Below are 14,695 nucleotides of genomic sequence, written 5' to 3'. Positions count from 1 at the left end.
CATGCTCTGTCTCTCTCTGTCCCAAAAATAAAATAAAACGTTGAAAAGAAAAAAAAAAATTAAAAAAAAAATATTTCTTTGAATATTTTATCTAGGAGGTAGTCCATGTCCTCACATATAGTTCATTCTGTTTTAAAATGTGTTGCACACTTGGGTAAATGTCTAAATGGGAAATATTAAAAATGTAATAAATGTTCTTTGGAGAGCTTTAGGGTGTGCTTTCCCCTCCATTGCTATGCCCCCAATATGTTTTCTTCAACTTGTTAGCTAAAAATACTCACTGGTTTATATGTATTTACTCACTGGTTTATATCTAAAGGCTACTGAAAGATACAAATCAACAGCCAATGAAGGGATGAATAGGGCAAGATTCCAAAAGAGCTTCTGTCCTTTCAGAGTTTGGGGCCCAGCATGGTGGCCGGTGAACCTCTGGCTTACCAACCTGCAAGCTTTCCAAACTCCCCTCCCTTTTTGGGTTTTTGTGGAAGCTTCACTGCTTTGCGATTATTGGTCATTGGTGACTGATTCACCCTCCAGCCTCTCCCCCCATCGCCAGAAATCAGGGGTGGGACTGTATATGCCAACCCTCCATTCTTGGTCAGTTCCTCTGGCAACCAGCCCTCCCACCCCAAGATCTTTAGGGAATTTCTAAAAGTCACCTCGCTGCCATAAAATCAGTTATGGTTGAGCTTGTTATGAATAACAAAACACCCATTTCACCTTTACACACTGAAGGAACTGAAGACAAGAGACTAAGCATTACAACAGAAGATACTTCCATTACTCTTATCACCCGCAAAGGTACAAGTGTTTTAGGGGCTGTGAGACAGAACCATACACAAAGACCAAAAATATATATGAGAAGTATATGTGGGACATCTGGATGATGACCACATGACAGTAGGCTATTCGTCTGAAAATCCAGCCGTCTGATTTCAATTGAAAGTAATACCTTAACTTTATTATTTCTTCTGCAAATACCTCTTTCGGTCCCACTTGGGTGCTAATTTATGAGTTCAGAAGTACTTAGTTACTGATCCTTCAGCCTTGAAGACTTTATCAAGTTGTCCAACTAATTCACCTTAAGAAGAACTTCAAGGAGAGACCTGGGTGAGCCTGAGTTGGTGGGGCATAATCCTCCTACAGGGTGGGACAGACCCACCCAAGCACTCACTGAGATGCAAATTGATCCAAAGAGGATTGTTTTTTCAACGCTAACTACACCCTCACCTACGACAAGTAATCTCAGTAATCCCACACTAGATGAAGTGGTTACAGCAGAACTCCTCACTCCTTCACAGTCTGGGAGGAGGGTGGGGTATCGAAGATTTTAAAAACCGCCTGCTGTATGGTTTGGCCTTATTTTGGCTCTCAAGTTTGTCACAGGAATATAAATATTAGCAACTCGAGTTAAATTGGGACTAATGCCTTTAATCACTTAGCCTTACAACCCCCAGCCACCCTCAGGATCTCTTCCCATTCTCCCCCTCCAGCAGGGTCATTGAGCATGCACATGCGCAGGCCCATAGCTGCCACCACTCCCGGGAGAACAGGCCAATCACAGCACGGAACAAATGTGAGTCTCTGACGCAGGAAACCGCGCTCTGCTGGGGGGGATGTTGGGGTCGTTAATCTGTGGCCAGCCTGTCTTTGAACCGAGTGCGAGAGCGCAGCGCCTTGCTTGAGCCGCTGAACCGCTTGCTGCAGGTAAGCAGGAAGGGCCTTTCATCCTGAGGCTTAGCTGAGCAAGGGCTTCCTGGGCCTCTTCTAGGCTCCATATGTGGGGGTGCTTGTGCACGACTGGGTCTCTCAGATTCTTGCAAGACTCTTTGAGAACTACAGGAATCTCCTTACAAGTGCCCCCTGTCCCCCCCCCCCAATTTTTTTTTTTTTTTTTTTAAAGAAATACAGGATCCTGGGCCTGCCTCAGCTTAAATCCATGTAGTCCTAACGGAGGTGGTATGACTGCGTTACATGAGATTTTTATCGGGACGACAGTTTTCAAGTTGCAAAGTGGCCACGTGATCTCCAAAGAAGGATTGTTGGGGTGTGAAGGTAAGAACCTCCAACCTACAGTGCCAGCACCTCCCTGACGTAGTCAGTGTCATCCTTTGCTCCTCATTTGTAGGCCTTGTAGGTACGGAATTTTCCTTTTTTTAACTCTGGTATGTTAAACATCATTTCAAGTCGCAGGGATCGAATCTTGAGAGCTGAGGATCTACTACAAATTTAGTTTATTAGCCTAACATGTTTTTTTTTTTTTTTTTATTGAGTTCATACTAGCCAATATTTTTTCAGCAGCCACAAGAATTAGAGAAGGTAATACAGCTTTGAGAAAAAATAGAGAAGAATTCAGACCATGAACCATAGGCTCCCATGTCATTAACAAAAAAAGAGTGTAAAACCACAAGTATGATCTGTGCTATGACCGAAAGATGTGTGGAGCCAGGAAATGAGAGTATGCCCCAGATGTTGGTGCCCTCTAAGTCTTATTATTCATACAAGTAATGAAAGAGGCTTGCTGTAGAGTTATGGAACTGATTGAAGGGATAGCGTAGAAGGCAGCAGTCACAATAGCAGGCTGTTTGTAGCTTGCACTGGGAAAATGGCCCCAAAGGTGTTTATTTCATCTCATGGCTTGAGTCTGGAAGGGGAGTTAGAGTACATAAGTATGTGCAAAGGGGAGGACCCACTGGGAATCTAGATCTGTGCAGGAACACCACCCACCTCCTTTTTATTTTAAATGAAATCCGCTTACCGACTTAAGCTCAGGTCATGATCTCACGGATCATGAGTTTGAGCCCTGTGCCGGGCTCTGGGCTGACTGACAGCTCAGAGCCTGGAGGCTGCTTCCGATTCAGTATTTTCCTCTCTCTCTGCCCCTCCTCCACTCACCTTCTGTCTCTCTCCCCTTCAAAAATAAATGTTAAATGAAATACTCTTAAATTTTTTTTTTCAGGGGCGCCTGGGTGGCTCCGTGGGTTAGGGGTTCGACTTCAGCTCAGGTCATGACCTCACGGTACGTGGGTTCCAGCCCCGAGTCAGGCTCTGTGCTGACAGTTCGGAGCCTGGAGCCTGCTTCAGATTCTGTGTCTCCCTCTGTCTGCTTCTCCCCGCTTGTGCTCACAGGGGAAAAAAAAAACCTTTTTTTCATGTTTATTTTTGAGAGAGCGAAAGCATGAGTGGGGAAGGGGCAGAGAAAGAGGGAGAGAGAATCCCAAGTAGGCTCGCATATCAGTGTAAAGCCTTACTCGCGGCTCAGTCCCATGAACTGTGAGATCATGACCTGAGCCAAGATCAAGAGTCGGCCTCTCAACTGAGTGAGCCACCCGGGTGCCCCTGAAATACTCTTTTTATTTATTTACTTATTTATTTTTAATGTTTGTTTATTTTGAGAGAGAGGACGCATGAGTGTAAGTGGGGTAGGGGCAGAGAGAGAGAGGGAGATAGAGAATCCCAAGCTGTCTTAATGATGCTCAGTGCAGAGCCTGACACAGGGCTCTGGGATCCCACGACCCTGGGATTATGACCTGAGCCAAAATCAAGAGTTTGAACACTTAATTAACTGAGCCACCCAGGCACCCCTGAAATACTCTTATTTATTTTATTTATTTTTTAATATTTATTATTTTTGAGAGGGAGAGAGAGAGAAAGCGAGGAAGGGGCAGAGAGCTCGTAGGGGCAGAGGATCCGAAGCAAGCTCTGTACTGACAGTAGAGAACCCAATGTGGGGCTCAAACTCACGAACCATGAGGTCATTACCTGGGCCAAACTTGGGCCGAAGTCTGACACTTAACTGACTGAGCCAGCCAGGTGCCCCAAAATACGGAATTTTAAACAAAGATTAGGGATTCTCGTCGTGACAGTGTTATTCATGAAAAGTTAGACTGGAATATCAGAAAAACTTGAAGACACATTATCACTACTTTATGTTTCTTTTTATTGTGTGGGAGAGGAAAAGTAATTATCCCTCTACCCCTCTAGGTTCTTAGTTGAAACCCCATCTGTAATAAAAGGCAAATTAACAGGAGAAAATAATTTAATTATGTACTCCATCTGTACATAAGGGAGATTCACAAAGATATGAGACTCAAAAAAGGTAGCGTGAGTGTAAGTGGGCAGCTCATCCTGAACTAAGGAAAGAGATATAGGTCTAAGGCTTCAAAGGGGAGGAAGGCAATTCATAGGACACTGAAAAGAGAAAGTATCTGGTAAATGAAGTTTGCCCCGCCCAGGTGAAAAAGTTGTCTAGTAATAGTTCTCTTCTTGGCACAGGCCCCCATTCTATTGTAAATTGCCCTTTCAAAAGGGTAGCTTCTGGTCTGTTTTCAGAGCTTCTGTGTCTGCTATTTCTCCAAATAATCAGCTCAAAATCATCCTTGTGATTTGGCATCCTTATGCCAAAGAGGCATATTTTTGAATGGCATATCATGCTATCCTCCAATCGCAATATAATAAAAAAAATTTTTTTTAATGTAATAATACCTTGCTGCTTCAAAATTAAAATCTGGGGCGCCTGGGCGGATCACCTGGTTAAGCATCTCACTCTTGATTTCAGCTCAAGTCAAGATTTCTTGGTCATGAGATCAAGCCCTGCATCGGGTTCTTTTCTGACAGCATGGAGCCTGCTTGGGATTCTCTCTCTCCCTCTCTGTCTACCTCTCCCCCACTCACACATGCGCTTGCTCTCTCTCTCAAAATAAATAAATAAACATTTAAAACAATTAGAATCTATTCAAACTTTCTCTGCCAAACCACCATGAGCAGTTAGCATCTTTTTTACTCATTAAAGGGGAAACAATAATAAGATATATTAACAATAACAATAAGATATATAGTGGCTTTTAGACTAAGACAGTGTTATAGTATATACTTTAATAGATTATATGATATAATAAATATCTAGGCAGTTGGGTCAGATTTCTAAGAGCTTTCTTCACTTTGAAGTTTTATAAGATTTTCTAATAATACTTATGTCTATGGGTTCCCAAGACTACCTTACATTCAGACATTGCTACAAGGACTCCAGGCTTAGAGTAAAATGTACTCACAGCTATGACTGATTATAGTGAATGGATACAAAGCAAAATCAGCGAAAGGAAAAGGTGCATGAGTTGAAGTCTGGAGGAGACCATGGCAAACAGCCAACAGTTCTTACCCAGTTAAGTCACATAGGACTCATTTAATTCCTTCAGCAACAAGTTATGATAACGTGTGAATTGTCTATCAGGGAAGCTCTTAGATGCTTATTTTTTCTTTGGGAACAGGTCATGAGGTCAGCCTCTGCTTAGGATGTATCAAATTTCCAGATTATCAGAAGGAATGCTGGTAGCTAGCATAAACCACATTAGTTACACTGATACTTTAGGCTCGGTGAGCCATTGTTATCAGAGAAGGATGGGAACCCTTCCAAAATCCAAGTTCTCAGATAGAAGCCAAGGGCCAACCTTGCAAGCAGGCCCTTCTAAGGACAGCAAGCAGTCTTAGGCCTATTATGATCACTCTTTTCTGCACAATAGCACTTACTGAGCATCTGTTCTGGTCAGGCAGTGCCTGCCACCCCCATGAGCTTAGATGTATTCTCCAACCCGGTTTTTATCTAGGTCTCATTACATTTACATGGTTGATTAAATCACTGGCCTTGGGTGATTACCTCGATCTCATCTGTGCCTCTCCTCAGGAGGATACAGGATAGGGCTGATGGTCCCGACCCTCTAATCATCCCTGGATCTTTTTGGTGGCATGCCCGCTTCTGCAGCTATCTAGGGGTCCTTAGCCATCACTCAGCTCATTAGCATACAGAGTGCATCCTTATCACTATGGGGTGAGTCCAAGGGTATTAAGAGCCCTATGTCAGGAACCTGGGACAAAGGCCAAATATATATTTCTTATGTCACCCAGAAAAGTGTAGTGTGCTTAATGGCTTAGTATGCTAGTAGTTGATAGCATTTAATATTATGACTTTGGATAAGCCTGTTCAAGTCTCATAAAGTTAAGTTTCACAGCTGTAATTGAAGATTTTAACTCTCAAGTGTCAAGGCTCAGCATTTTACCCTACTTGAAACTAATAAGTTAGCCTGTTGATGTTTCATGGTTGCTGCCAGATGACACAACTCCTGGGTCAGAGACAGGACTCAGTTACTACTGGCACAGCCAATAGCATGAGCATCAGGTTGGTGTCAGTTTCCCATCTCTCCCAAGTCTCACCAGCTGGATGCTGTGCACACTGTGGGTTTGTGACACAGCCAAAGAACCCTGAGTTTGGGGGATGCACTTTTATAGCAAGCATGTTCTTGGGGCACCTGGATGGCTCAGTCGGTTAACCGTATGATTTCGGCTCAGGTCATGATCTCGCGGTTCGTGGGTTCGAGCCCCACATCAGGCTCTGTGCTGACAGAGCCTGAAGCCTGCTTCAAATTGTCTCCTCCTCTCTCTGCCCCTCTCATGCTCATGCTCTATCTTTCTCTGTCTCTCAAAAATAAATAAACATAAAAAAAAAAGCCATGTTCTTGGTCTCCTACAGCGCTCTGCATACCATGTTGAGGATTTTTTTTAGAGTTTTTTTTAAGTTTATTTTTTTTTGAGAGAGAGAGAGAGCAAGCAAGGAAGGGGCAGAAAGAGAGGGAGACAGAGGATCTGAAGCAGGCTCTATGCTGAACGTAGAGATCTTGATTCAGGGCTCAAACTCACAAACTGTGAAATCATGACCTGAGCCAAAGTCAGATGCTTAACCAACTGAACTACCCAGGCGCTCCCACCATGTTGAGGATTTAAAGTGCATTCAGAAGCTGGAAGATTTTAAGCACTAGAAAGAGATGTTAGGAGTTGTATATTCAAAGAAAGTTCTTATTACTTGAATTGGGAATGGATGCAGAATGCAAGAATGGAAGCAGGCTGACCAGGTAGAAGGGTAGTACCATAATCCTCTTGAGCTGAACACAGCTTGGGCTAGGTTAAGCTTCTGTACTAGGTCCATATATCTTAAAAGGTGGCAGATGATGCACAAATAATACACAGGAAAATCAATGACTATAAAAAGCAAGGGATATAAGTGATTTATTATATGTCCCAGTGCTTTACAAAATGAACTACACAACTTCCCTTTGATTTAAACATCCAGATGAGCCTGAAGGTGATTTTTCTAAAACTTTAACACTTTAGAATAATAATAGATTCACAGGAATTTTGAGAAACAGTACAGAGAGGTTTCATGTATCTATCATCCACATTCCCATGTTTCCAAATACTATATCAAAACCAGGAATTTGATCTTGGTCAAATGACTGTCTAGTTTTATGCCACTTATCACATGTAGACTCACATAGTGGCCACCACAATCAAGTTATAGAACCCATTCCATCACTAATGAGTGTCTTTCATGCTGCCTTATTATAGACACACCCATCACCCACATGATACCAAAACCGTGACACCCACATTTTTTTTTTTTTTCTTTTTTAGAAAGTGCAAGGGGGGAAGGCAGAAGGAGAGAGAATCTTAAGCAGGCTCCACACTCAGAGTGGAGCCCGACACGGGGCTCGATCCCACAACCCTGGGATCATAACCTGACCCGAAATGAAGAGTTGGATGCTCAACTGATTGAGCCACCCAGGCCCACCACTTTTTTTTTTAAGTCATATTTAAGAGTAACATTCAAAGATCACAACTCCTTCAGTACTAAAGTACATATTTGCTAAGAGTAGGATATCTTCTTATGTAGCTATGAGGCAATTGTTGAATTCAGGAAGTTTGATTTTTGCTACTGTTGTCTAATGAATAGTCCATATTCATATTTTTGCCATGCTCTGTCCACTTTAGAGCAATGTATATGTCTAGCTAGACTCTAGAAAGCTAAAATCACAAATTTAACTTGTTACTTTAGTTTCTTAACGTAGAAGAAACTTCAGTGCCATTGTATATAGTTTAAGACCATGGACTTGTGGAACGTTCTGTGGTTTCGATTTTAGTGATTGTATTTTTGTGATTAAATTTAGGAATTGCTTTTTCTTTTTTTGCAGGGGGAGCATAAATACTCTGTAAGTGATGTTTTTCTCATTGCAGGCCATCAGTTTATCCCTTCATTGGTCAGGAGGTATTCTTTAGGATTCTGCATTATAAAGGCACTTATTTTTCATATAATTGTTAACAGTGATATTTTGAGATTTTTGTGAATATATCATTACCCAGGAAATTTTGCATAATAGTTTTTGCAGTTATTGATGATTCTTGCCTAAATTAATTATTATATTGTGATAGCACGTCTAGGAGATTTTATAATTGAAAACTTTTCTCACTCATAGGAATGAATGGTTGCTTGCTTGGACCCGTGGCTACTTTGTTGAAGAAGAAAGTCATTAATCTTAAATTTAGGTGAGTTAATCCGTGAGAGAGCTGCAATCAGTGAATCTTTCTTGCCCTCAAGCTACAGGACAGGACACTACGCAAGACTTCAGTGGCTGCCATCAGAAGCTGGGCCAGTGGAACCTAAAGCTTCGAGGTCTGGGGGAGATCTACTCGCTGGGTCTTGAGCTTACGGCAGGCCTTGCCAAGGGGAACATTCTTACCCACCACCTTCATTCTCTGCTCAATGGAGTTTGTAACAGCCCTGGTACACCTCCAGGAAGAGTCTAACTGCCCCATCTGTCTGGACTACTTGAAAGACCCAGTGACTATAAACTGTGGGCACAACTTCTGTCGCTCCTGCATCAACATGATGTGGAAGGATCTAGAAGATACCTTCCCCTGTCCTGTCTGCCGTTTTTGCTTTCGTAACAAAAACTTACGGAGCAACCGCCAGCTCAGTAATTTGACTGAAATTGCTAAACTACTGCAGGTCAGAAGGAGCAAGAGAAAAAGGCAGGAAGAATATTCCGTGTGTGAGAAACACAATCAGTTTCTGACCCTTTTTTGCGGGAAGGACCTAGAGGTTTTATGTACACAGTGCAGCCTCTCTGTTCAACACCAGAAACACTACATTTGCCCCATTAAGAAAGCTGCCTCTTATCACCGGAAAATTCTAGAATATAGCATTGAGCCCTTGCAGAACAATGTGGAACGAGTTGAAAAAGTGATTTCTCTGCAAGCCAGCAAAATTGTGGAACTGAAAAAGAAGGTAGAGTATAGGAGAGAAGAAATCATTTCTGAATTTGAGCAACTTCGACTGTTTCTGCAAAATCAGCAAGAGGCTCTTCTTAGGCAGATGAAAGATGAAGAGATGGACATTTTAACGAAACTAAATGCCAACCGTATAACATTTTCAGATCATGTTTCCACATTAAAACATCTGCTGAAGGAGGTAGAGTGCAAGTGTGGGCAATCGGAACTGGAATTACTGACACATGTTAAAGGTATCTACCACAGGTATCAAAACCTAAAACGTCCTGAGCTCTTTTTATTCCGATTAAAGAAATACGGACTTAGCCTTCCTCCACAATACTCTGGCTTGGGCAAAATTATCAAGCCATTTCAAGTAGATGTGATTCTAGATCTTGAAACAGCACACCCTCGGCTTATTGTCTCTGAGGATAGAAAAACTGTGCATTATGGAAAGAGAAGAAAATACCTTTGTTATAACCCAAGGAGATTTTACCTCTGCCCTGCTGTCCTGGGTTCTAAGAGATTTAGTTCTGGCCGGCATTACTGGGAGGTCATAGTGGGAAACAAGCCTAAGTGGACCTTGGGAGTGTGTCAAGACTGTTTTCCTAGGAATTGGAGGAATCAGCCAGTAGCTGAGGGTGGGTTCTGGGCAATTGGGAGATATATTGAAAGCATTTATGTTATGTTGGGTCCTAAGAGAAGCCAGCTTCTGCCCACAGTAAGACCCACTAAGATTGGCATTTTTTTGGACTATGAGTTGGGTGAGGTTTCCTTTTACAATATGAATGATAGATCTCTTCTCTATACTTTTAATGATTCTTTTACAGAAGCTGTTTGTCCCTATTTCTATGTTGGAATAGATTCTGAACCTCTTAAAATCTCTTCAGTAACAGATGATGAAAGATGAAGTACCTGGGAAAGAAACAATGCTGTTTCAGTATCTAGGGATAACTAGTAAATTTAGTCTCAGCAATTCTGGATTCTTGTGGTTTACCGCTGAAAACCAGAAGAGATTTTTCTCCTTCATTTTAAGCAACTATAAAACATGAGAGTAACACCAATTTTATAGATGTTTATAGATGCTTTTAGTATCTAAGATAAAGTATTTGAGGATTATGCTACTTAACAAATTTAATAAAATATTTCTGTTGAAATTACCTATAATAAGATGTCTTTATTTTTTACTTTTTAATGTTTGTTTATTTTTGAGAGAGAGAGAGACAGAGTGCGAGAGGGGAGGGGCAGAGAGAGAGGGAGACACAGAATCTGAAGCAGGCTCCAGGCTCCGAGCTGTCAGCACAGAGCCTGATGTGGGGCTTGAACCCATAAACTGTGAGATCATGACCTGAGCAGAAGTCAGATGCCTAACAGACAGAGCCACTCAGGTGCCCCAACATGTCTTTTAATTATAGTCATTCCTTTACAGTTAAATAAGTTACTTTCTTTTTTTTTTTTTTTTTTACATTTATTATTTTCGTTAGAGACAGAGCACAAGTGGGGGGAGGGGCAGAGAGAAGGAGACACGGAGTCCGGAGCAGGCTCCAGGCTCTGAGCTGTCAGCACAGAGCCCCAGGTAGGGCTTGAGCTCACAAACTGAGATCATGACCTGAGCCTAAGTTGGATGCTTAACCAACTGAGCCACCCAAGCGTCCCTACTTCCATAATTCTTAATAATCATATTCTCCTCTCTCTGTTCCTTTTTTCTTTCTTTCTTTCTTTCTTTCTTTCTTTCTTTCTTTCTTTCTTTCTTTTTCTTTCTTCTTTTAAATTTACTTATTTATTTTTGTGTAAGAGAGTAAGTGCCAGCAGAGGAGGGGCAGAGAGAGAGAAGGAGAGCGAGAATCCCAAGCAGACTTCATGCCCAGCACGGAGCTTAGAGCCCTGATCCCAGAAGCCCTAATCCCAAGACCATGAGATGATGACCTGAGCCAATATCAAAAGTCAGATGCCTAACTGACTAGGACACCCAGGCTCCCTTCTTGTCTTTACTGTGTTTGTTACCAGTTGACACAAATGACTGATTACTATAGATACTGAGATTTTGCTCTTTAAAAACCCTTTCCCTACACATATTTATATAGATCATAGGTAATCTATGTCCCAGTGAACATGATTCTGCATCTCATGTTGCAATCTGAACAAAGTAGCCTATGTGTATAGCTGTCTCTTTCCCCACTATCCTGGGAATTGCCCTCTGTTCTAGAATTCCTTGGTTTAATCCCATGTCTCCCTGCTTGTTTTATCTTTAAATTTGGGGTGTCATCCTCTCTATGTTTTAAAATTTGGGTGATTTGGCACATTTCAAAACGATTTTATTCTACGTATGTTGAGGTGACAGTTAAGCCAAATATACATGGCTACATTTGAAGTCATATAACCTAATTTTCAAAACATACTATTGTTTTTGAGAAGTCTCATACCATCTGATTCTTGATACTTTGGCTACCATTGTTTTATGATTTTTAAAGACCTTTTTTATTCCTAGTTGGTGTTTTTTTTTTTTTTTTTTTTTGAGTTCATTTATTTATTTTAAGGGGGGCATAGAGCAAAGGAGAGAGAGGATCTCAGGCAGGCTCCGCACCTCCAGCTCAGTGCCCGATGTGGGACTCAAACTCAACGAACCGTGAGATCATGACCTGAGCTGAAATCAAGAGTTGGATACTCGACTGACTGAGCCACCTGGGTATCCCTATTCCTAGTGTTTTGAGCTTTGTCCATTTATTTTGCTGAGTGGTGAGATACTTGGTCAGGATTCTCCAGGGAAATAACCAAACAGATGTGTATTTTTAGAGAAAGATTTATCTTAAGGACTTGGCTTAAATGATTATGGAGACTGGCAAATCTATGACCACCGGCATGGCAGATTTTAAAACCAGCAACCTGGAGATCAGGGAAGATTCTATGCTGCAGTTCAAGTACAAAGGTCATCCCATGATAGAATTCTTTCTTGGCTCACGGTAGGTCAGACTTTTGCTCTATTCACCCTTCAATAGACTGAATGAGACTCTCTCACATTAAAAAATCCACCAATTTAAATGTCAATCTCATCCAAAAACACCCTCAGAAAAACATCCAGAATAATGTTTGACCACATATTCGGCACCGAGGCCCAGCAAAGTGACACATAAAATTAACCATCATGGATATCTTCAATTTGAAATTGTACGAGGTGAGAAAAACTAAGATTCCTATCCTTGAGCAGTGTACTTCCTAGAGTAGAAGAAACAGATAATCAAATAATAAATATAAAGCATTGATAAAGCAAGGTAGACGCTAATAAAGCTCGATGGGTAGGTACAGAGCATGGGAGTACTGTGGGTGGGGGAGGGTTAGCTACCTGAAGTTGGGTGGTCGGCGCAGGTATTTAAAATTTTTTCTTTAATATTTATTTCTGAAGGAAAGAGAAAGAGCAGGAGCAGGGGAGGAGAGAGAGGGAGACACAGAATCCGAAACAGCCTTCAGGCTATGAGCTGTCAGCACGGCCTGATGCTGCACTCGAACTCACAAACCACAAGATCATGACCTGAGCTGAAGTTGGTCGCCTAACAGACTGAGCCACCCAGGCACCCCTGTGTAATCGTTTTAGAGAACATGGAATCCGAGCAGAACTCTGGATGAGGGAAGAGCAGTGGTGGAGCATTGCAGAGAGACCGGCTGGAGCAAACGTTACGGAGAAGGGGTTGGCAGAAGGGACCTGGGCCAACACTGAAGCCTGTTAGTGGAGTAGAATGAGTGCAAGGAGAGTCTAAGTGAGGTCAGAGAGGTGAGTTGTGGGGAAAAGGCAGAAAAACCAGCCTTGGTAGGGTCACATAGGCCATTTGAGGTATTTTAGTCTGCGAAATAAATGGGAGTCCTTAGAGGCTTTGGTGGTGGGAGAGAGTAACGTTACCAGACTTTCCTGTTCAACAATCTCTCCTCTCTATCTACATTGGCCTACATGCTCTTCCTGGAGCATAGCAGGTTCTTTCTTAATATTTCTTTTCTTTTTTTTTTTCTTTCTTAATATTTCTTAATGTTACTTGTTGAAGAATTAGGGACGCCTGGCTGGCTTAGTTGGTTGAGCGCCAGCTTCAGCTCAGGTCATGATCTCATGGTTTGTTGAGTTCAAACCCTATGTCAGGCTCTGTGCTGACAGCTCACAGCCTGGAGCCTGCTTCGGATCCTGTGTCTCCCTCTCTCTCTGCCCCTCCCCACTGACACTCTGTCTCTGTCTCTCTCAAAAATAAATAAACATTCAAATTAGACTATGTAATTAACATTGTCCTTGCTGGCTTGATTTAATCACAAGTAATAATCTCCCTACCTCTATCCAGGGTGGCACCTGGGCCAGACCTTGCCCTCCCTCTTGGAGGGAGGACCCACCACGCTTTGGTGGGTGGGGTCTCCATGACTCCACCTTGCTAGTAGGATATATACATATATGCAATGGTCACATCACTGACCCAGCAATCTCCTGCAAAACTGTCTTCTGAGAACTCTTTTAGAGACCGGCCTTGGGGCGCCTGGGTGGCGCAGTCGGTTAAGCATCCGACTTCAGCCAGGTCACGATCTCGCGGTCTGTGAGTTCGAGCCCCGCGTCGGGCTCTGGGCTGATGGCTCAGAGCCTGGAGCCTGTTTCCGATTCTGTGTCTCCCTCTCTCTCTGCCCCTCCCCCGTTCATGCTCTGTCTCTCTCTGTCCCCCCCAAAAAAAATAAATAAACGTTAAAAAAAAAAAAAAAATTAGAGACCGGCCTCACAGACCTCCCATAGTCACCTGCTCCAGGTAAGCCCAGAGATGGTATAACGTAGGTACAGGAGGCTGGAGCATGGTAAGACTGGTGGCGTCCTGATGCCTCTTCTGTATAGTGCCTAAGATCAAACCTTAAGGAAAAGCAAACTTGGATTCAGGTTATTCTTTTTTAAAGTTTATTTATTTATTTTGAGAGAGAGAGACAAGTGGGGGGGTGGGGGAGGGGCAGAGACAGAGAGAGGGAGAGAGAGAAAATCCTAAGCAGGCTCTGAACAGACAGTGCAGAGCCCGAGGCCAGGCTTGAACTCATGAACTGGGAGATAATGACCTGAGCCAAAACCAAGACTCAATGCTTAACTGACTGAGCCACCCAGGTGCCCCAGGATTCAGGTTAAGAACCATTCTTGTATTATGGTTTATTTTATTCAATGACCCTTGTCCTAGGTCATATAAATACTGCTAAAAATACAGACACCATGATCCCAGCCAGTCCTAGAGGTTCCCAATATCTGTGTGACAAAGCCTCCAGAGGTGCTGATCTGAAGCCCAGTGTGGAATCCTTTCCAGCATCTTAGTGAGGGGTGGTTTGTGAATAGGTGGGGAATGGAGGGATGAGAGCTATGGGGCCAGGATCCCTAGTACTCAGGTCCTGTATAAACTTGATCTTCCTTAATCTCACCATCTGCTTACAGATGCACAGAGAGTATAAGCAGGTTTGGCCAAAGTCACTAAGTTCTTAAGGGAGGCCCAGAAACTTGGCCAAGCTTAGTCATTCAACAGCTTTAGCCTAGGACTTAGGAGATACTTGCAGATACAGTCATCGTGGGGATAACGTGGAGATTATAGATCTGTGGGGAATGCAGATCTCC

The 14,695-nt window shown here is 42.7% G+C and overlaps 1 protein-coding gene across 2 annotated transcripts; it reads left to right on the top strand.

The window, feature by feature from the left end:
- Positions 1 to 113: 113 nt before the first annotated feature.
- On the top strand, positions 114 to 10,263 carry TRIM60 (tripartite motif containing 60). 2 transcript variants are annotated; one of them, XM_086703932.1, is made up of 3 exons: positions 114 to 1,576; positions 1,904 to 2,055; positions 8,301 to 10,263. In XM_086703932.1, the coding sequence occupies exon 3, from the start codon at positions 8,588 to 8,590 to the stop codon at positions 10,001 to 10,003; it is 1,416 nt and encodes a 471-aa protein (XP_086560058.1). In that variant the 5' UTR covers positions 114 to 1,576; positions 1,904 to 2,055; positions 8,301 to 8,587; the 3' UTR covers positions 10,004 to 10,263. The 2 variants fall into 2 exon arrangements, with proteins under 2 accessions (XP_086560058.1, XP_086560057.1); XM_086703931.1 differs by lacking the exon at positions 114 to 1,576 and adding an exon at positions 1,598 to 1,707.
- Positions 10,264 to 14,695: the final 4,432 nt, after the last annotated feature.

Source organism: Puma concolor, chromosome B1 (genome assembly GCF_028749965.1).
Source record: "Puma concolor isolate L17-30 chromosome B1, mPumCon1.1.hap2, whole genome shotgun sequence".
NCBI lineage: Eukaryota > Metazoa > Chordata > Mammalia > Carnivora > Felidae > Puma > Puma concolor.
The sequence above is the reverse complement of the archived record's forward strand: the minus strand, read 5'-3'. Positions and strand labels throughout refer to the sequence as shown.